Source organism: Phacochoerus africanus, chromosome 2 (assembly GCF_016906955.1).
Source record: "Phacochoerus africanus isolate WHEZ1 chromosome 2, ROS_Pafr_v1, whole genome shotgun sequence".
Taxonomy (NCBI): domain Eukaryota; kingdom Metazoa; phylum Chordata; class Mammalia; order Artiodactyla; family Suidae; genus Phacochoerus; species Phacochoerus africanus.
In genome coordinates, this window is record NC_062545.1 from 240,609,371 (window position 1) to 240,633,304 (window position 23,934).

Consider the following 23,934-nt stretch of genomic DNA (forward strand, 5'->3'; position numbering starts at 1 on the left):
TGAAAGAGCCAAAGGCATCAAATAATAATAAAAATAGGTATGTGCTACGAAAACAGCGCAGGAACGTGGTAGCACAAGAATATGTAAGAGGGGAACCCGACTTGGTCCTGCAAGTATGAGCCAGCTTCCCCAAGAACGTGGCACTTAAGCTGAGATCTGAAGGCCTCAGCAGGAGTTACTGAGTGAACCCGAAAAAGGCAGATTTCAGTGCAGTGGACACCACATAGGGAAGGCTGGGAGGGCAGTGTTACCTAGAGATAACAGTAAGAGTTGGAGCCTGGGAGTTCCCACTGTGGCTCAGCAGTATCAAACTTAATTAGTATCCATGAGCACTCGGGTCAATCCCTGGCCCTGGGTTAAGGATCCAGTGTTGCAGTAAGCTGTGGTGCAGGTCGCAGATGCAGCTCTAACTCAACCCCTAGTCTGGGAACCTCCTATATGCCGCATGTGTGGCCCTAAAAAGACAAAAAAAAAGAGAGGGAAGAGACAGAGCCTGGGGTGCACTGCAGCTGCACCCGCCTCCCCATGTGCCTGCAGCTCACACCATGAGAAGTGCTCCCTATCCTCTCGCTCTGATAACTGCTGCAGGTGGGTTACAATGACGCATCATTGGATGACACGTAAAACACCCCCTTTGAATCAATTCAAGAGTTCGGGATACTCACTTTTTGTCTTCTTAGGACGGCACCCGCAGCATCTGGAAGTTCCCAGGCTAGGGACTGAATTGGAGCCACAGATGCCAGCCTACGCAAAAGCCACAGCAACACCAGATCCAAGCCATGCCTGTGACCTAGACCACAGCTCATGGCAACACCAGATCCTTAACCCACTGAGCAGGGCCAGGGATAGACCTTCGCCCTAGTCAGGTTCGCAACCTGCTGAGCCACAATGGGAATTCCAAGAATACTCACTCCTAAAGTGAATTTCTAAAACCTTTCTAAAACTGGAGATTTTAAGAAGCATTCCATGGCAACTGCCCTCTTACCTGGTGGTCCTCATCGGGCAACTTCAACCATCCCTAATGTGTAAACCAACAGTGCAGCTAATACGACTTCAGTGTCCTAAGAGAAATGAGCAGTACGAAGCCAAAACAGATATAAAAAACTTAAAAAGCATAAACACGCAGACCATTTAGCTTAGGGTTAAGTGTGCCTGAAGGTACAGTATTACCACAGAAAGTACTAATAAGGTGAATTTACCAAGGCACTGTATACTTAATAGGGAAAAGTTTATTTCAATTGAGAAAAATCTTTAAAAAAACAAAATGCTTTGCAGTTAACCTATCTAGAAAATTAACGTATATGGAACTCCTTTTTGTCTTTTTAGGGCTGCACCCTTGGCATATGAAGGTTCTCAGGCTAGGGGTCCAATCAGAGCTACAGCTGCCGGCCTACACCACAGCCACAGCCACACAGATCCGAGCTGCATCTGCGACCTGTCACACAACAGCTCACAGCAACGCCAAATCCTTAACCCACTGAGCAAGGCCAAGGATTGAACCAGCGTCCTCATGGATAGAACTCCTCTTGACCAAACAAAATAAATGACTGTTCCACCTACAAAGTTACCAGGTGGAGTCACTAAGAGCCCAAGTAGTGTGCTACATGCTTTACTAACAAAAAGACTGAGAGAGTAATCTACCACAAAGAAGAAAGTGCTAGTAACCCAACCATGAGAGAAGACCAAGTAGATGAACTTAAAAAAAAACTTTATTCCAAACAAAATCACCGAAAGAAGCACGTTAACTCTGAAACATTAACATTTCATTTAAGCTCATATAGTCACAAAACTCAAAATATCAAAGAAAGACAGTTTTGTGTGCTTAATCACTTTTAATAATGAAACTTAAAAAAAGGAAACATGTAGAGACTCCCCCACAATTTGGGAGCCATTTAGGCAAGCAAATATTCAATATTAGGCAAAAAGACAGCATTAAAAATGAAAAATCCTCAAATTTAAGGAGAATGCCTATTCAAGTCTTTGATATGCATTTTTAAGCACATGAAAAAACAAAGATTATTTCAAAAGAAATCAAGTCTGAGTGCTTACCTTTTCTTTAAATGTGATCTCTTATCTCGCCTTCATTTTGACTGCACAGCCCTCCCACTACAGTACGTCATCTACACTGAAGCTGTATTGGTCAACGTGACTGGCTTGCTGTGAAGCCCTCTAGTACCACCCATTATTCTCTTACAGGTGTGTACAGCTTACAACTGCGTATCACCACTGTAATCAAGCTAGGGAATTTCAGGTCTCTGAAGATGACTATATTTACACAATCCTGTCTTATTGCACAGTTCACCATGTAGAGCAGAAGATTATATAATCAGCCATAAAGATGGATACTGACTACGGAGACAAAAACATCAACTTTGTCTCCAATCACAAATGAAACAAAGACACACACATTTACCACCATATAGAGGTTGTGTTTACTCTGTGGTGCAGTCCTGAGGCGCATACCACTCTAAGTGTGTTGAATATAGAATCCCTATTTCTGGCGGCATCAGACATGAAGCATAGGAAGCAAGACCAGAAGTGCCCTGCATTTACCAGCTGTCTGTGCCACACGTGTAACAGAAAGGCCACTTTTAAAGCTTTTCAGATAAAGTTACTCAATTTTGTTTGCCTTTTCAAAATTATTACCATACTAGTTCACAGAGGGTAAAAACAATAGTTAGAATCTCTTACTAATAACACATTTTGACTTAACGTTGAGACAAAGCTGTTGGCCACCACAAGTTCTACTGAGTTTTTTGTTTGTTTTTTGTCAAATTTAAGAAACCTATTGGACAACACAAAACCATCCTTGGTAATGTATCTGCAGTTTGGTCTTCAAAACTGTAAAAAGTGACAAAGAAATCCAAAAATATTATGAGTTAAAAACCATTAAAAATATTTATTGTTTTTAAATGCCACATGTTTGAGACAGCAGAAACCAAAGCATCCTTCAAATTCTCACTTCACTGAGAGTATGTCACAAAAGTGCTTTAGAACTTAAGATTTCTATCACCTATATGGAGTGTATAGACAAAAGAAAGCCCTGTGGAAACAAAAGCCAGTGGAGTCCACTCCCAGGGTCAGGGCGTGACCCCAGGATAACACTCACCACAAGCTGAGCACCCAAACATGCCCACGACAGGAGACACACATGTGAACAAGGGGGTCAGGCACCACAGTGTCTCTGCCACTCAGTCCTGACTCTATTCACGAGGCCAAAGGATGCCACACATTTATTTGGTGTTAGATTGTTTTCTCAAATCCTTACATCTGCACCTTGGTTTCTAGAACAAACTGCCATTTCCAGCAAAACACCATCAAACAGAACCTTCGTAAAACTACCCCCCTTCGCTACCACCTGGCAAACGCTGGACAGTGCCTCCTAATCCATCACAGCCAGGAGGAGGATGTTGACGGCATTTGACCAGCCACGCGGCACTGAGAGGTAAACATCTTTTTTGGACTACCTGTCCAGAAACTGAGTAAACTGCCAACTGAGACCCTGATTTTATTTTGGTCAGCATGTGCACATATTCACATGCAGTTACCCAGAACAATAAAAGACATAGTAAGAAACCTACGTGCTCTGCCCCATGTCAGATGCTGGAAAGAAATCTTCACTATATAATATTTACAGATGTGGATTTTTAAAAGATTGATAAATGCTTTTCTAGGATGCCTCGTATGTTGTACTAGTGACTCGAATTGGTGTGTGACTCATTCCGCCTTACTTGGAAAAAAATATTTCAAAATCTCATTCCTTTCAAAGTAAGTGTTTGTCTGTTAGGTAAGAGCTAAGTGTGCTATGCAGCCATCACCAACGTCTAGGATTTACAACTAACCTTTCAAATATCTTTATGTAGGTCTTATCCTCTCAAACCGTCTTAGTGTTTAAATGGTAAAATGGTAAAATTAGGTTCTCCAAATCTAAAAATCCTAACAGAAGTCTCTATTTCCAAGAGTAAAATAAAAAAATACAGCTAACGCTGTGAGACAAAAGCTAGCCTGAGTTTTTTCCCTTACCTGGAATACTAAGAAACCAGGAAAAAAATCTGAGGTCCATTAATAGGCTTCCAAAATAAATTTTATGGAAGCATTTTTGTTGTTGTTTTAAAGGAGTTTCAGGAGAAGAGGATACTTAAATGTGACAAACTACTATTCAAAGGAAAAAAAACCCTCGAACTTTCAAAGCCTTTCACTAAGTTGGCAACAATAATTCCAAGAAGCTGAGCTCAGCAGAGTTGGATGGACAGTTACAGGTTTTCCCCCATAGTCCTGTGGAAACTTTTGTAAGCTGCAATGGCAGAGACTGAAGAAGCAATCACCTTTCTTTGTACAAACAATCCTCTTCAGATGTCTTTTGGTTAGGGAAAACGGGTTCTAATGTAGGTCTTTTGTAAAAGTGAAATGGCACAAAGGAAACTCTGGGAAAGGAGGGGTACCTGTAATATGAAACTTCTTAATGGGAAGAAACATCGTTAACAAAATTTAAGTCCCCATCTTTTGGCAATGAAATAAGTGAAGCTCATATAAAAATATTTCGGAAAGGTTTCAAGTCACATTCAGAAATAGAGAGAAAACTTTCAACCCTAGAAAGCAAAACAGGAGATGTCATTAGCTGCAGGAGTCTACTGTGTCTAAAGAGAAATAGTCTGGATAATGACCATCCCCACAGGTGCTTAGTTTCAAAATGAATACAAGCAATTTATCATAAAAAGCATACATATAACAAGCTGCTTTTCGTCTCTATTCTGCTCCTTTGTCCTACCACATATATGCTTAACAAAAACTATCTTTTGCAACTCCTCCTAAGAGCAGAGAAGCTAGAAGTGGAGTAAAAGGAATAAGCCTGAGAATTCATGGAACCCTTAGAGCCTTTTCTCTGGCTGGTTATGGCCACTGATGTTTCATCACAGAAGATTTTGGAAAAAAGAATATCTTGGCTGTTAGTTTCCTTGTCAAAAGCCATCAAGCTGTTAGATAGACAGCTATTAACCAGGCAATTAGCCTAAAATTCTCAGATGATTTAAAAAATATAAACAGAATTCTCCCTTTAAAAAAAAAAAAAAACCCTTAAGTTTTCCTACTGAAACTTTTATTCTGAATTTGTTGGTGCTTAAGGAAAACAGCTTTGCCCATAATTCATTGTGCCCTGGACTTATGACACCAACTTGTGTTTGGCCAATTAGGAACAAGGCCAAACTGCATTCTTGTTAGGTCTATTCAGTTGACAAATGGCACTTAACTGATTTCTTTCATATAATCTTTAACAAGAACTCGTAAGTCGCATTAATTATGCCCCAAGAGATGAGGGAGCGATGGTAATTCAGATGGGCACCTCGGAAAAGATTTGTCAGTTTCCTGTCCCGTTCCAGCCAGATTTTTTGGAAAACCTTGGGGAAAGACTGAAATTCCCCACCAATCTGAGACTGCATACGAGTTTTTACAACATTAACTGGAAAAAACAAGATGCCCAGCATGGCACCCAGCAGGCCTCCGCAAATAAAATCATTGACCAAATGAGCACTGTGAGTCGTCGCCGTAGGCAGGTGCTCCTTGATGGGACCGCGAAGGCCAAAAAAAAGAACATTGCTGAATCCATTACGAAAAAGAACAGGAACCAAGCCTCGATAATACTCTCTAATTCCATGGCATTTCAGCGCTTTGAAAGCCTGGTAAGTGTTTGTAAATTTGTCATGATGCTTGTGGTCTTGAAGCAAGGTTTGAACCCTTTCCAATGGAGTGAAAATTGCTTCTGTTGTCCCTGCAAGTACTGCTGCCATGCTACGGGTTGCAAACTCAGGGGTACTGCTATGCTTACGGAGGAGGCAAGATAAATCCTCATAGAGACCAAACATAAGTGCCAGCGTAGTTGTCTTCTGCATTAATGGGGGAAGGATTCCTCGGTACAAGTTTCGAAATCCATCCCTCCTCAACTGAAGTACTGCATCCCGGGTTTTGATTCCATACAGCTGCTGCCGAAAGAGGACCTTCTGAATGGGAAATGTGATTGCTACATTGTTGAAAGCTGCACAGCAGCCACACAAGTAATGTTTCATTTCACTAACATTTGCAATATGTGGTGATATATCTTGCTTTGAGGATGTTAGGATCGGTGGCCTCTTTTCATGAGCTTCTGAATCCATCATGTTGCTTAAGATCTTTCTTCTTCATGAAGGATTTTTTTAACCTACAAACAGCAAAATGACAACAGGTAAACCTTTATATACAGTGCTAAACATATGACATTTCCCCCTAATCCTTCCTCCAGTTTCTGGACTCTTACATTTTTCCTTTCAGACTCGATCAGTAGTTGCTGAAGCATTTTTAGAGGGCCCTGAGGCCCTTTTGAAGGTCCAGGAGGACCTCACTTTTCTAACTACATACCTACGTAAGGCTGGATTTTTTGCATACACTCCAACCAAAACAATTTATCACAACAGACCAAATACAGAGACATATGAGACTCCACCTATCTTATAAAAAATTTTTTTGACAACACTCACAGGGGAAGTTCCCAGGTGAGGAATCAAACCTACAACACAAGCTGCTGCAGTGACAATGCCAGATCCTTACCACATTGTGTGACAAGGGAATTCTTCCACCTATCTTTTAAGGTGGACATTAAAAAGACCAACAAAACTGTAACACATACTCATTAATTTTTGGAGGGGATAATTATTTTTCACGAAAAGGTGTTATGTTAACACTAATGGGTTTATTATTAAAGTGAATTAATATTTAAATTTTTTTAAATTTCTAAGACCATGAATATTAACACATACAATTAAAAGCTTTTTGAGGCCCACAAAATTTTTTAAGTTTAACAGGGTTCTGAGACCAAAAAATGTGAGAATCTCTGGATCAGTTCATACATAATGCCTATACCACATAACAGTACACACTATTATCCTTCTGAAACAGATTCAAAGCCCTCTCATAAGAAATAAAATAGCAAGACACATTGCATCATTCTATTCGCTAACACCTACTTAGTATCTACTTTGAACTTGGCCCTCTGAAACATGCTAGAGATTCAAAGGCAAGGAACTTACAATCTAATAGAACGCTCTGGGAGTTCCCTTCATGGCTCAGTGGCTAAGAATCTGACTACGATCCATGAGGATGCAGGTTTGATCCCTGGCCTTGCTCAGTGGGTTAAGAATCTGGCACTGCCACGAGCTGTGGCATAGGTCACAGACGTGGCTTGGATCCCAAGCTGCTGTGGTTATGGCGCAGGCCAGCAGCTGTGGCTCTGATTCAACCCCTGGCCTGGGAACTTCCACATGCTGTGGGTGCAGCCCTAAAAAGCATTAAAAAAAGACGACGACGACGACGACTCTGCCAAGGTATACAATCACTCCAGTGTAATTCCTTCTATGAGAAATATATACTGTGAGAACGCAATAAACAGCAAACATACACTGTGAGATGGCAGCTGGGAGAAGAGGGACAAGGAAGGCCTGCAGGTATAGACTATGCACAATTTTCACATATTTAATTCTCGAAACAACTATATAAAGCGAACATTATTTTCCTAGTTTTACAAATGAAGAAACCAATACTCCTCTTCTTCCAAGGTATGGTTAGTAACTGGTGGAGCTGGCATCTTTAAATAAGGTCTGCCTCCAGAGTTCATGTCCCTCTGTCAACACCACAGACGGCAATAACTTTGGGAGGCTGCCCCAGTACAAAGCATGGCTTGAACCAGACCATGCTGAAAAAGATCTGAAACCTAAATATGCAGGCTTAGCCCACTGAATGGAATGAAGGCCAGGTCCTACCCTTAGAATACATCTTGTTTTCTAAAATGGCAAGATCATTCCTTGCCAGTTATCCAGTCATATATAACCCAATTAAACAAGAAGAAAAGAACTTGAACAGACATTTCTCCAAAGAAATAGACAAGTGGCCAAAAGGTATAGGAAAAGATGCTCAACATCACTTATTATTAGGGAAATGCAAATGAAAACCTCATACCCATCAGGATGACTACTATTAGAAAGAAGAAAGAAAAACATGTGTTAGTGGGGATATAAAATGGCACAACCATGAGGGAAAACAGTAACGGCAAGTCTTCAAAAAATTAAAAATAGAACTAGCATATGATGTGATCACCAATCCCAGTTTTGGGTAAACATCCAAAAGAATTAACTGTAGGTTCTCTAAGAGACAGCTGTATATCCAAGTCCAGAGCAAATCGTTCACAAAAACCCATGAGGTGGAAGCAACCCAAGTGTCCACTGATGACTAGGTAAACAAAATGTGACATAATATTATGTGGTCTTAAAAAGGAAGGAAATCCTGTTACATGTTACGACATGCATGAATCTTGAGGACAAGTGAAATAAGTCCATCATTTCACTTACAGTGAGGTGCCTAAAGCAGTCAAACTCATCAAGACAAGAGTGCAATGAATGGCGGTTACCAAGGGCTGGGAGAGGTGGGAACAGAGTTATTGTTTAATGGGTTTAGTTTTAGTTCTGCAAGATGAGAAACTTCTGGAGATCTGTTTAATAACAATGTAAATACACCTAATGTTATTGAACTTACACTTAAAAACTGGTTAAGACGGTAAGCCTTACGAGTTTTTTTTTTTTAAATCACACACACACAGAAAAGATATGTAAAGGTTTCAACTGTAAATAAATTAAAAACAAAAGGTCCGATAAACTATCTAGGTCTTTGACCTATGACAAAAACCAAACCAGGTTCCTTATGTTTTTTCCTCCCTACACTGCTATAAACTGCTAAGCATTCAGGACAAAAGAAGTTAAAGAGAAATGTCATCACTGTGAGAGGTACAGAATCAGAAAGCATTAGTTCCTGAGGAATTTCTATGTGCAGGAGCCACGGATATGTAACATAAAATATGCACTAGACACATACACAACCCTAATTTTCCCTTTAGAAATAGAGCCTAGGGAAATCAGTAGTAACAAAAGATGTTCACAAAGAAGTAACTACAGGACAATTACAACTATACCCTTAACAGAAATACAGAGTAAAAATTAAACATGGAGTTCCTGTTGTAGCTCAGTGGGTTAAGAACCCGACTAGTACCACGAGGATGCGGGTTCGATCCCTGGCCTTGCTCAGTTGCGTTAAGCATCTGGCTTTGCTGCAAGCTTCAGTGTAGGTCACAGAGGGGGCTCGAGTCTAGTGTTGCTGTGGCATAGGCCAGCAGCTACAGCTCTGATTCGACCCCTAGCCTGGGAACTTCCATACACCCCAGGTGAGGCCCTAAAAAGTTAAAAAAAAAAAAAAAAGTTTAAACCTGCAATAAGGGACTCACTGCATAAATGATGATGTAGCCAACTGATGGGATATCATGTAATTATTAAAAATAAAGGAGTATTTAAGGTTCAACATATTGTGAATTTTTAATGGTGTTAATGAAGACTTAGATAGCAGTGAGTCCTTTTTTTAATCAAGTGTTGCCGAAAACAAATAAAGAATACTTTTATTGGGAGTTCCCGTCACGGCGCAGTGGTTAACGAATCCGACTAGGAACCAGGAGGTTGCGGATTCGGTCCTGGCCCTTGCTCAGTGGGTTAACGATCCGGCGTTGCCGTGAGCTGTGGTGTAGGTTGCAGACGCGGCTCGGATCCCGCGTTGCTGTGGCTCTGGCGTAGGCCGGTGGCTACAGCTCCGATTCAACCCCTAGCCTGGGAATCTCCATATGTCGCGGGAGCGGCCCAAGAAATAGCAACAACAACAACAACAACAACAGACAAAAGACAAAAAAAAAAAAAAAAAAGAATACTTTTATTGACAATGACACAATCCTGTGTTTTATCAGTATACATAAAAAAGGCAAAGTAAGTAGTTTATATTTTCAAATTTCATAATAATGCTATATTTTCCTTTTCAGTATTTTTCAGGCTGAATTTATCTCAATCTACTCTATTTTCAAAAGCTGGAGATGGTCTGCTGCCACCCTCATGCACTCCAGGAGCAGTTGCAAACACTCATCACCACCTTCATGGAGTCCAGGAGTGGTCGTGAGCTGCCTCCACTCCCACCACTTGCTCTGGGTGCACACCATCGCCAAGAACTCCAGGACTGCGTTTGCACGTCCACTGCCAAAGGGTAACAGCCAACACACAATGAAGAAAGAGACAACAGGCATCCATACTAAAAACAGCCTTTTGCACCAAAAATATTAAATCCACACAAGCTACAAATGGGCATTCCCTTGTATAAACAGCCCTCTGAGCCCAAAATACACAAATGCTTCTCCTAAACTCAGAATAAGAAAAACATAAGTAAAATGAAGTGGTCTTTTATCCCACTCCCAGTTAAAAGATAAAGAGAATTCCCCTAAAAGAAGGAACAATGAAACTAACCTCTTCAGTCTAATAGACACTGATTTCAAGAAGGAGAAAATAAAAATAGTTAAGGAACTAAGAAAGGCTAGACAGAAATGCAGAGTACTGTAAAAAGTAACTAACAACTATAAAGAGGAACCAAGAAAAATTACAAAACTCATCTGCTGAGCTAAAGGCAATGAATAGCAGAATGAATAATGCAAAAGAACAAGTGACCTGGAAGATAGAATAATGGAAATCACCTCATCAGGACAGCAGACAGAAAGTCAAATGAAAAAAAGATGAAAGTTGGGAGTTCCTGTCATGGTGCAGCAGAAACGAATCCAACTAGGAACAAAGAGGTTGCCAGTTCGATCCCTGGCCTCACTCAGTGGGTTAAGGATCAGCGTTACTGTGACCTGTGGTGTAGGTCACAGATGCAGCTCGGATCTGGCATGGCTGTGGCTCTGGCATCAGCCGGCAGCTACAGCTCTGATTCGACCCCTAGCCTGGGAACCTCCATATGCTCACTCAGTGGGTTAAGGATCAGCGTTACTGTGACCTGTGGTGTAGGTCACAGATGCAGCTCGGATCTGGCATGGCTGTGGCTCTGGCATCAGCCGGCAGCTACAGCTCTGATTCGACCCTAGCCTGGGAACCTCCATATGCTGTGGCTGCGGCCCTAAAAAGACAAAAAGACCAAAAAAAAAAAAAAGATGACAGCAATATAAGAGACCTTTGGGATAATATATAGCATGCCAATCTATGCATAATAGGGATTCCAGGTGGGGAGAAAGAGAAAAGGGGGATCAAAAATATATTGGAAGAGATTATGGCTGAAGAAGGAAACAGATACCCAAGTAGAGGAAGCACAGAGGGTCCCTAAGAGACCTACACCAAGACATATTATAATAAAAACAGCAAAAGTTAAACATAAAGCAACAAAAGAAAACAGAGATTTAATTACAAAGGAATTACTGTAAGACTATAAGCTGATTTTTCTACAGAAATATTGCAGAAGAGAGTATCAAGATATATTCAAAGAAAGGGAAAAATTTGCAATCGAGGATACTCTATCCAGAAAGATTATCATTTTGAATAGAAGAAGAGATAAAGAAATTCTCAGACAAGATAAAGAGTTTTCTCAGACAAGCAAAAACTAAAATAATACAGCAATGCTAAACCTATCCTAAAGGAAATATTGAAAGGTCTTATCTATAGGAAAGGGAAAATCACAATTGGGATATCATGTAATTATTTTTTTTTTAAGAATTAAAAATTCTTTTAATTCATAGATTTTTTTAAAAAGAATCAAAAATTCCTATGAAAAGTGATGACAACCACATTGAACAGCAGAAGGATGAACCTGAGTATGTAAAAGAGGCTATCAAAGTCATAAAATCTGGGGGAGGAGAGTAAGAAAATGTAGATTATTTTCCCCTAGAATGTAAGTCTATATGACTGTCTAAAGCAAGAAGACACAGGAAGGGATCAACATACTTGAAAAACAGAGTAACCACAAATCAGAAACATACAAAAGTTTCACAAAAACCAAAAAGAAGAGAACACAGGCATAAAAAAAAAGAAAATCATCAAATCACAAAAGGAAAAACAAAAAGAGAAAGAAATATAAAATCAGTGGGAAATCAAGGTTTAAAATGGCAATAAATACATACCAATAATTACCTTAAATTTTAATAGACTAAATGCTCAGATCAAAAGACATAAAATAGCAAAATGGATAAAAAACACAGAGCCTACAATATGCTGCCTATATGAGACCCACTTTAGGGCAAAGGACACACATTGAAAGTGAGGGGATGGAAAAAGATATTTCATGCAGAAAGAAATGACAAAGTGGTGGCTGCAATACTCATGTCAGACAAAATAAACTTCAAAGCAAAGGCCCTAAAGAAAGATAAAAAAGGACACTATATAATGATAAAAGGATCAATATAAGAGGATTTTACATTTGTCAACATATATACACCTAATATAGAAGCATATACAATACATAAAACATAATACATAAATCCATAAAACAAATACCAACAGACATAAAGGAAGAAACTGACAAGAACACAATACTCGTAGGAGACTTTAACACCCCACTCACATCAACGGACAGAAAATCAATAATGCAGCTGAAGAGTTCCCATTATGGCTCAGTGCTAACAAATCTGACTAGTAGTAGCCATGATGATGCAGGTTTAATCCCTGGCCTCACTCAGTGGGTTAAGAAGCTGGTGCTGCCACAAGCTATGGTATAGACTGCAGATGAGGTTTGGATCCCAAGTTGCTGCGGCTGTAGCATAGGTCAGTTGCTGCAGCTCTGATTTGACCCTTAGCCTGAGGACTTCCATATGCTGCAGGTGTGGTCCTAAAAAGACCAAAAAAAAAAAAAAAAAAGAAAAAAGAAAAAGAAGAAAAAAAAAAGAAATAGGCAACCAAGATCCTAAATGATAAAACAGAACAGTTAGACTTAATTGACATCTCCATGACATTACATACAAAAAAAACAGAATACACATTCTTTTCAAGTACACATGGAACATTCTCTAGGACTGACCACATACTAGGGCACAAAACAAGCCTCAACAAATTTAAGAGTATAGATGTCATCTTTTCTGTCCACACAGCATGAAAACTAGAAATCAACCACCAAAAAGAGAGGAGATAAAAACTTACTACTATAAATGCAAAGGGTCAATGAAGAAATCGAGAGGAAATTAAAAAACCCGGAGTTCCCGTCGTGGCGCAGTGGTTAACGATCCAGCGTTGCCGTGAGCTGTGGTGTAGGTTGCAGACGCGGCTCGGATCCCACGTTGCTGTGGCTCTGGCGTAGGCCAGTGGCTACAGCTCCGATTGGACCCCTAGCCTGGGAACCTCCATATGCCGCGGGAACGGCCCAAGAAATAGCAACAACAACAACAAAAAGACAAAAGACAAAAAAAAAAAAAAAAACCTTGAGACAAATGACAATGAAAATACAACATTCTATGAAACCACCATCACCCTGATACCAAAATTAGACAAAGACACCAGCAAAAAAGAAAATTACAGGCCAATATCTTTGAATACAGATGTAAAAATTCTCGACAAAATATTAGCAAACCAAATCCATTAAAACATAAAAAGATCTGGAGTTCCCATCGTGGCACAGTGGTTAACAAATCCGACTAGGAACCATGAGGTTGCGGGTTCAATCCCTGGCCTCGCTCAGATGTAAAAATTCTCGACAAAATATTAGCAAACCAAATCCATTAAAACATAAAAAGATCTGGAGTTCCCATCGTGGCACAGTGGTTAACAAATCCGACTAGGAACCATGAGGTTTCGGGTTCAATCCCTGGCCTTAACCCTGGGTTAAGGACCTGGCGTTGCCGTGAGCTGTAGTGTAGGTTGCAGATGCGGCTTGGATCCCGCATTGCTGTGGCTCTGGCATAGGCTGGCAGCTACAGCTCCGATTCGACTCCTAGCCTGGGAACCTCCAAATGCTGCAGGAGCAGCCCTAGAAAAGGCAAAAAGACAAAAAAAAAAAAAGAAAAGATCAAAGACCATGACCAGGTGGGATTCATTCCAAGTTCACAAGAATGGTTCAACACACACAAATCAATGTGATATACCAAATAAAAGACAAGACAAAAACCACATGATTATCTCAATAGATGCAGAAAAAGCATTTGACAAAATTCAATATCCATTCATGATAAAAAATTCTTACCAAAGTGGGTAGAGAGGGAATACATCTCAACATAATATAAAAGCTATCTATTAGGGGTTCCCATTATGGCTCAGTGTTTAACGAACCTGACTAGCATCCATGAGGACAAAGGTTCAATCCCTGGCTCTGCTCAGTGGGTTAAGGATCCCGCATTGCTGTGGCTGTGGAGTAGGCTGGCAGCAACAGCTCCAATTATACCCCTAGCCTGGGAACCTCCATAAGCTGTGAGTGCAGCCCTAAAAAGACAAAAAAAAATTAAAAAATAAAAGCAATCTACTAAAATTTTTAAAAAAATAAAAATAAGAAAATAAAAGTTATCTATAACAAACCCACAGCCAACACTCAATAGTGAAAAGCTGAAAGCCTTTCTGCTAAAATCCAGAACAAGATGTCCACTCTCACCTCTTCTATACATAGTGTTGAAAAGTCCTAGTCACAGCACTCAGACAAGAAAAAGAATTAAAAAGTATCCAAACTGGAAGGGAAGAGGTAAAATTGTTATTATGTGCATATGACGATACTATATATAGAAAACCCTGAAGATTCCACACAAAAATTACTAGAACTGTTAAATTCAGCAAGGTAGCAGAATACCAGATTAACATACAAAAATTAATTGCATTTCCTTACACTTATATATTTAACAATGAAATATCAAAAAGGGAATTAAAAAAAAACAGTATCTTTTAAAATCATACCCACCAAAACAAAATACTTAGGAATAAACCTGGCCAAGGATGTGAAGGACTTACACGCTGAGAACTATATAACATTAATAAAGGAAACTGGAGATGATTTAAATAAATGGAAAGACATCCCATGTTCTTGGATTAGAAGAATTAATATTGTTAAAACGCCCATACTACCCAAAGCAATTTACAGATTTATTATTATTATTATTATTTACCTTTTTAGGGCCACACCTGTGGCACATGGAGGTTCCCAGGCTAGGGGTCTAATTGGAGCTATAGCTGCTGGCCTACGCCAGAGTCACAGCAATGCCAGATCCAAGCTGCGTCTGCGACCTACACCACAGCTCAGAGCAACACTGGATCCTTACCCCACTGAGCGAGGCCAGGGATCGAACCTGCAACCTCATGGTTCCTAGTCAGACTCGTCTCCACTGTGCCACAACGGGAACTCCAACAATCTACAGATTTAAGGCAATTCCTTAGCAAATTACCCCTAACATTTTTCACAGAACTAGAACAAATAATCCAAACATTTATATGGAACCATAAAAGACCCTGAACTGCCAAAGAAATCCTGACGAAAAAGAGCAAAGCAGAAAGCCTAAGTATCCTAGACTTCAGACAATAGCCCAAAGCTATAGTAATCAAGAAAGCATGGTATGGGCACAAAAACAGACTAATGGGTCAATGTAACAGAATAGAGAGCCCAGAAATAAACCAACACACCTAGAGTCAATTAATCTTCAACAAAGGAAGCAAGAATACAAAATGGGAAAAAGTCTCTTCAGCAAGTGGTGTTGGGAAAGTTAGACAGCAGAATATAAATCAATGATGTCAGAACACACCCTCACACCATACACAAAAAACTCAACATGGCTTAAAGACTTGAACAGAACATGACACCATAAAGCTCCTAGAAGAGATCATAAGCAAAACATTCTGACATAAGTCGTACCAATGTTTTCTTAGATCAGTCTCCCCAGGTAACAGAAACAAAAACAGAAATAAACAGAAGTTCCTGCTGTGGCACTGTGGGTTAAGGATCCATAAACAAAATGAAAAGACAACCTACAGACTAAGCAAAAATATTTGCAAGAGATGGGACCCAACAAGGGCTTAATTTCCAAAATATACAAACTTCTCATACAACTCAACAAAAAAACAACCCAATCAAAAAAATAGGCAGGGAGTTCTGTTGTGGCTGAGTGGTTAACGAATCCAACCAGGAACCATGAGGTTGCGGGTTCGATCCCTGCACTTGTTCAGTGGGTTAAGGATCCCGCATTGCCATGACCTGTGGTGTAGGTTGCAGATGTGGCTCGAATCCCACGTTGCTGTGGCTCTGGTGTAGGCTGGTGGCTACAGCTGTGATTGGACCCCTAGCCTGGGAACCTCCATATGCTGCAGGAGCAGCCCTGTAAAAGGTTAAAAAAAAAAAAAAAAAAAGACCAAAAAAAGAAAAAAGGAGGGGCAGAAGATCTCAATAGACATTTCTCCAAAGACACATGAATGGCTAGGAGGCACATGAAAAAATGTTCAACACTAATTATCAGAGAAATGCAAATCGAAACTATAGCGAGGTACCACCTCACACTGGTCAGAATGGCCATTGTTAAAATGTCTGCAAATAACAAATGCTGGACATTATTTACAGTAGCCAAGACAAAGAAGCACCCAGTGCCCATCAGCAAATGAATGGATAAAGATGATATGGACTATATATACACAATGAAGTATTACTCAGCTGTAAAAAAAAGAATGAAATTTTGCAATTTGCAGTAACATGAAAGGACTAAAGAATACTATGCTTAGTGAAATATGTCAGAGAAAGACAAGTACTGTATGATATCATTTACAGGTAGAACCTAAAAAATAATACACATGAATGTATATGCAAAACAGAAACAGACTCAAAAGATAGAGAAAACAAAGTTGTGGTTAACACAGGGGAAAGGAGACAGGGAAGGGACAAATTAAGGGCATGGGATTAACGGATGCAAACTGCTATGTATAAAACAGATAAGCAACAAGGATGCATTGTACAGTACAAGGAATTACAGTCAATATTTTGTAATAATTTATAATGGAATATAATCTGCAAAAATACTGAATCACCTTGCTGCACCCTGAGACAAATATAATATTGTACAGCAAATATACTTCAATTACAAAAGTAGTGGTAACATTGAATCTAGCAAGGATGCAGAGAAAACTGAGCACTCATACACTACTGTTGGAAATATAAAATTGCACAGCCACTCAAAAATAGTTGGGGGGTTTCTTTAAAGACTAAACATGAGATGACTGTATGACCTTGGAATTTCACTCCTGGACATTTACCCTAGAGAACTGAAAACTGTATTAACACACAAATCTGTACATAAATGTCCATAATAACTCTATTCATTAGTAGCTGAAAACTAGAAACGACCCACATGTCCTTTAGTAGGTGAAAGATTCAACAAACTTGAGTACATCCACACTACAGAATACCTCTTAGCAGTTAAAATGAATGAATTGCTGATACACGCAAGAGCGCCAATGGAACTCAAGGGAATCATGCTGAGTGAACGAAGCCACACACTGTGTGATTCTATTTATGCAACTTTCTTGAAATGACAGAATTACAGAGCTAGAGAACAGAGAAGTGGTTGCTAAGAGAGGCTGGACAAGGGCAAAGGGTGTGGCAATAAAGAGGCAGCATGAGAGAATCTTGCAGTGATGGGACAGTTCTCAACATTAACTGTAGTGGTGGTTACATGGACCCACATGTGTGGTAAAACTGCATAGAACTACACACATACACACACATGTAAATGTGGTGAAATGTGAATAAGACCCAATGTCACTTGCCTGGGTGTTCTTTTTTTTTTTGGTGGGGTTTTTTGTTTGTTTGTTTTTTGTTTTTTTGTTTGTTTGTTTTTTTGCTTTTTAGGGCCGCACCAGCAGCATATGGAAGTTCCCAGGCTAAGGGTTGAATAGGAACAACAGCTGCCGGCCTACGCCACAGCCACAGGGATACCAGATCCAAGCCACTTCTGTGACCTACACCAAAGCTCATAGCAACGCCAGATCTTTAAACCACTTATTGAGGCCAGGGAACAAAACCGCAACCTCATGGATCCTAGTCAGGTTCATTAACCACAGAGCCACAAAGAGAACTCCTCAATTGCCTGGTTTTGATACTGTACTACACAAGATTTTAGGGGAAACTGAGTGAAGAGTATGTGGGACTTCTATGCACTTTTTTTTTTTTTTTGCAAATTCCCACGAATTTATAAACATTTCAAAATAAGGGTTTAAAAACAAATGCCAGAGAGAATGTGGAGAAAAGGTAACCCTTCTACACTGCTGGTATAGGTGGGAAAGTAAGTTGGTACAGCCACTATGTAAAATATTATAGAGGTTCCTCAGAAAACTAAGGATAGAGTTACATACATATGATCCAGCAGTTCCACTCCTGGGCATATATACAAACAAAACTATAATTCAAAAAAATACATGCATCGCTATGTTCATAGCAGCACTATTTATTATAGCCAAGAAATGGAAACAACTTTTATGTCCACTGACAGGTGAATGGATAAAGATGTAGTACATATATACAATGGAATACTACTCAGCTATAAAAAAAGAACAAAACAATGTCATTTGCAGCAATATGGATCCAACTAGAGATCATACTATGAAGTTGGAAAGAGAAAGACAAATAGCATATGCTATCACTTTTATGTGGAATCTAAAATATGAAACAAATGAACCTATCTACAAAACAGAAACAGACTCAAGGACAAGAATAGACTTATGGTTGCTGAGGGGGTAGGGGGAGGGATGGAGTGGGAGGTTGGGGTTAGCAACTGTAAGCTATTATACACAGAGGGAATAAACAACAAGGGCCTCCTATATAGCAAAGAGAACTATATTTAATGTCCTATGATAAACCATAATGCAAAAAAAAAAAATATATATATATATATATATATATATATTTTTTTTTTTTTTTTTGGCCACCCTGTGTGGCATACGGAGTTCCTGGGCCAGGGATCAGATCTGAGCTGCAGTTGCAACCTAAGCTGCAGCTGCAGCAACACTGGATTCTGAACCCCCCCAACTGTGCCAGGCCAGGATCTGAACTTGTGTCCCGGCGCTTCCAAGACTCTGCCGATCCCATTGCGCCACAGCAGAAGCTCTGAAAGAGAGTATTTTTCAAAGAGTATGTATATATGTACAACTAAAACACTACTGTGCAGCAGAAATTATAACACAACGTTGTAAATCAGCTATATGTCAATTAAAAAATGTTTTTAAATGTTGGAGACAGTGACAAAACTAAGATCTGATCAGGACAATAAAAGGCTAATTGTGACAGAAGGAGATGACAAAATTCCCAAGTGACCAAAGGCAAATTTCTGTGACTCCCTGAGGCTGTTTCCACCCACCCTGCACAATAGCGTGAAATCAGCTGGAAAGTAAGCACACCAGGCCCCAAGGGTGGGCACTGCAGTCAGGGTCCACTCAGCATGTGTCAGCCTTCCCAGTTGTTTCCTTCCTCCCCAAATTCTTTTAAGTAAAAAAAATTTTTTTTGTGGATTCCCATCTTCGCTCAGCAGTAATTAACCCAGCTAGTATCCATGAGGATGCAAGGGTTTGATTCCTGGCCGCGCTCAGTGGATTAAAGGATTCAGTGTTGCCATGAGCTGTGGCGCAGATTGCAGATGGGGCTTGGATGGATCCAGCATTGCTGTGGTTGCAGCATAGGCCACGAGGAAAAAAAAAAATTTGTTTGCTTCATTCAGACTTACAGGATAACACCCTGTCAAGAAGACATTCATTTACTTTTGTTAGGAATCCTTTTTTGCCTGCTTTCACACTGGCCTCCTCAGTATACAAGATATTTTAATTTTTTTTTGGCCAAGGTTGAGGCATGCCAAAGTTCCCAGGCCAGGGATCAAACCTACACCACAGCAGTGACCCAAACCACAGCAGAAACAACAGATCCTTAACCGTGAGGCCACCAGGGAACTCCAAGAGACTTTAATTCAACGAACTTATTTAACTCCTGTAATGTTTCAGGCACTCCCCTAGGTGTCAGAGATTAGAGATAAATAAGGACTCTAGCCTCAGGGAAGATACGACATGCAAACAACTGAACTACAGTGTGATAAATGCAACTGCAGAAATATGTACATGGTATAAGGCCTCACAGAGAAGGTGTCTGGAGGGAATGAAAGAGCCCTCTGAGCAGGGCTCTGAAAGCTGAATAGAATGTACCTAAGGGTGAGGCACATTTTAGCCAAAGGCAGCACAGGCTAAGGTGTACGACTTACGTCAAAAGAGCAGCAACATCACATTTCTGAGAAGTGTGTCTGGCTGGAGCTTAATGTGGGTGGGAGATGGATGGGTAGCAGACAAAGATGAATTAAAAAGCAGGCTAGGACCTGCATTATGAGACCCTCAGATGCTACTATGTACTATTTCTTTTTCCTTTCATTGTAAAGCAAAGAGAAACAATTTTCCTTAAGGATGTTACACCAAGATCTGTGCACCTTTTCTCAGAAGACAGACTATATCAAGAAGAAATGTACTAACTGCACACTCTGGTCCAAAGCCTCTTTGCAGTTGGAGCTAGCTTGCTATCACATTTCTATTAGAAAGATAAACACGCCCTCAGATGAGAAGAATTATGAATGGGCCCCTGCAGGCCCAAAGCCTGCCCCAAGGAAGGTAATCGAAGGGGTGGGGAAACTCATCTGTCACCTGGCCACACATACAGAAATAGACATCAACAGAGCCACAACCTTTCACTGTCCACCCCGCCACCAGGGCAGCCACACCACCCCTTGGCACCAAAATGCTGCACTGATTTGAACAAACCTCTCCTCTAGCAGAGCCTAGAGGAGTGGGACTTGCTAATGGCACTTAGCACTATCATGAACGAGAATCAAGGGGCAGTAAAAACTGTCCCCTGGAATTCCGAAAATTTGTTCCACTACAATTTCAGTAATCAAAGGATGGCCCAGCTCAGAGAAAGAAATTACTTTAAAATCTGGCAGATATTAAAGCAGTTAGATTATGAAGTCACGCTCTATCAAGAGGCTAGATTTCTTGGAGTTGGGCTGCTTGTAGATCCAATAAAACAAGTGAATCATTTAAACAAAAATTCACTAAAGTATATTACTTCTTTAGAGAAAAATTTACACATTAAAAGTACATATTTAATAGAGTTGCCATATGATCCTGCAATCCCACTCCTGAGCATGTATCAGGACAAAACTATAATTTTAAAAGATACATGCACCCCTTATGTTCACTGCAGCACTATTTATAATAACCAAGATATGGAAGCAACCTACATGTCCAATGACAGATGAATGGATTAAGATGATGTGGTACACATACACAATGGAATACTGCTCAGCCATAAAAAAAGATCAAAGTAATGCCATTTGCATCAACATGGATGGACCTGAACATTGTCATGCTAAGTGAGTCAGAAAGAGTTCGAGTAGTGGCTCAGAGGAAACGAATCTGACTAGCATCTAGGAGGACGCAGGTTCAATCCCTGGCCTCGCTCAGTGGGTTAAGGACCTAGTGTTGCCGTGAGTTGTGGTGTAGGTGGAAGACATGGCTCAGATCCCTAGTTGCTGGAGCAGTTGTTGTAGACCAGTGGCTACAGTTCTAATTGGACCCCTAGCCTGGGAACCTCCATATGCTGTGGGTGCGGCCCTAAAAGAACAAAAAAAAAAAAAAAAAAGAGAGAGAGAGAGAGAAAAACGAATACCATGATATGACTTATTTGTGGAATCTAAAATGACACAAATGAACTTATCAAGGAGCAGAAACACTCACAGATCTGTAGTTGCCAAGGGGGAAGGATGAATTGGGAGTTTGAGATTAGCAGATGCCAACTATTATACAGAGAACAGATAAACAACCAGGTCTGTCAACTACATTCAATATCACATGATTAACCATATGGAAAAGAATATGAAAAAGAATGTGTAGGAGTTCCCATCATGGCTCAGTGGTTAAGGAACCCGACTAAGATCCATGAGGACACGGGTTCCATCCTTGGCCTCACTCACTGGGTTAAGGATCTGGCATTGCTGTGAGCTGTGGTGTAGGTCCAAGACTCGGCTGGGATCTGGTGCTGCTGTAAGGCTGGCAGCTGTAGCTCCAATTAGACCCCTAGCCTGGGAACCTCCTTATGCTTTTAGAGCATGGCCTAAAAAGACAAAAGACAAAAAAAGAAAAAGAAAAGGAATGTGTATATATGTACAAATGAATCACTTTGCTGTGCAGTAGAAATTTTTTTTTTAGGGCCGCACTCACGGCACATGGAGGTTCCCAGGCTAGGGGTTGAATCAGAGTTGTAGCCTCAGCCTACACCACAGCTTTTTTTTTTTTTTTGTCTTTTTGCCTTTTCTAGGGCCACTCCCACAGCATGTGGAGGTTCCCAGGCTAGGGGTCAAATCGGAGCTGTAGCCGCCGGCCTACGCCAGAGCCACAGGAACGTGGGATCCAAGCTGCATCTGCAGCCTACACCACAGCTCATGGCAACGCCGGAACCTTAACCCATTAAGCAAGGCCAGCGATCAATCCTGCAACCTCATGGTTCCTAGTCAGATTCTTTAACCACTGTGCCACGATGGGAACTCCAAAAAACACATTTTAAAAAGGTACTTTTTTTCAGGAGAAAAATTAAGTTGTTAATCAACTGAATACACATACATCCTCTCCTCTAGGCTTGCTGCCCTAGCCTAGGTCCTCTTCATCTCCCGCTTGACTACTTACTACCAGTCCCTTTTTACTAGTCACCTCAACTCTGGTCACACACTCCATCCCATCCCCACCAACCTATGGATTATTTTAAAAATACACAAAAAGAACATACTACTAAGTCAAAAAGCGAGGTGTACAACAATGACCTAAAAATCTGGCAACAATAACAGCAGATACCCCAGTGTTTTGATGGTTATGTAGTGTTCTATTAAATGAACGTAGTATATGTAATTCATTCTATCTCCTACTTATGGTTGCTATTTTTGGTTTGTTTTGTTTTTCCTTTTTTGCTTATACACAATGCTGCAATGGGAAAGAAACTGTACTTATATGTGGTGAACTCTCTAACAAGTTTATCTGCAGAGTAAATCTTTAGAATGGGCTGCTGGCACAAACAGTAATACATTTTAATTTGACAGCTACTCCAAATTGCACCCAGAAAACTTATTATGATTTACATTTTCATTAAGTGTATGCCAGCACTTATTTCCCTACCATTTCTAGCAGCAAGTATTAAATAGTAATTTCTGCCAATCTGATAGGTGAAAAAAATCTTGTTTTGTCATTTACATTTTTTGAATAAAATTCATTTTTCATTTTTATTAACAATTTGAATTTTCAAAAAAACCTTATTGGGAGTTCCCGTCGTGGTGCAGTGGTTAACGAATCCAACTAGAAACCATGAGGTTGCGGGTTTGATCCCTGGCCTCGCTCAGTGGGTTAAGGATCCGTCGTTGCTGTGAGCTGTGGTGTAGGTTGCAGAAGGGGCTCGGATCCCGCGTTGCTGTGGCTCTGGCGTAGGCCGGTGGCTATGGTTCCAATTAGACTCCTAGCTTGGGAATCTCCATATGCCTTGGGAGTGGCCCTTTCTAGGGCAAAAAGACAAAAAAACAAACAAACAAAAAAAACCCATATTGGAGTATAGTTGATTTACGTTATCTCAGCATCAGGTGTACAGCAAAGTGAATCAGCCATTATCTATATCATATATCTCCATTCTTTTTCAGATTATTTTTTCATCTAGGTGATTATAGAATATTAACCAGTTGAATTTCTTTTACTATAAATTTTTACATTATCCATTTTTTTGTTTTGTCTTTTGTCTTTTTTAGGACTGCACCCACGGTGTATAGAGGTTCCCAGGCTAGGGGTCCAATCGGAGCTGTTGCTGCTGGCTTACACCAGCCACAGCAACACAGGATCTGAGCTGCGTCTGCAACCTACACCACAGTTCACAGCAACGCTGGATCCTTAACTCATTGAGCGAGGCTAGGGATCGAACCTACAACCTCACAGTTCCTAGTCGGATTTGCTTCCGCCGCACCACAAAGGGAACTCCATTACCCATTTTTTATAGGTACTTTATTCTTGTTGATTTGTAAAATTTCTTTGTATATGAAGAAAATCAATCCTAGTTATATTAACC

General features: G+C 40.3%; 1 protein-coding gene across 5 annotated transcripts in view; it reads right to left on the reverse strand.

Annotated features, from left to right (window-relative positions):
- Window positions 1–1,691: 1,691 nt before the first annotated feature.
- The window catches only part of SLC25A51 (solute carrier family 25 member 51), a 29,641-nt gene continuing 7,398 nt past the window's right edge, over window positions 1,692–23,934 (reverse strand). For all 5 annotated transcript variants that reach the window (XM_047767970.1, XM_047767966.1, XM_047767971.1 and 2 more), the window contains one exon: window positions 1,692–6,190. In XM_047767970.1, the coding sequence (XP_047623926.1) occupies window positions 5,256–6,149 (894 nt within the window). In that variant the 5' untranslated portion in view covers window positions 6,150–6,190 and the 3' untranslated portion in view covers window positions 1,692–5,255. The remainder of the gene's footprint in view (window positions 6,191–23,934) is intronic.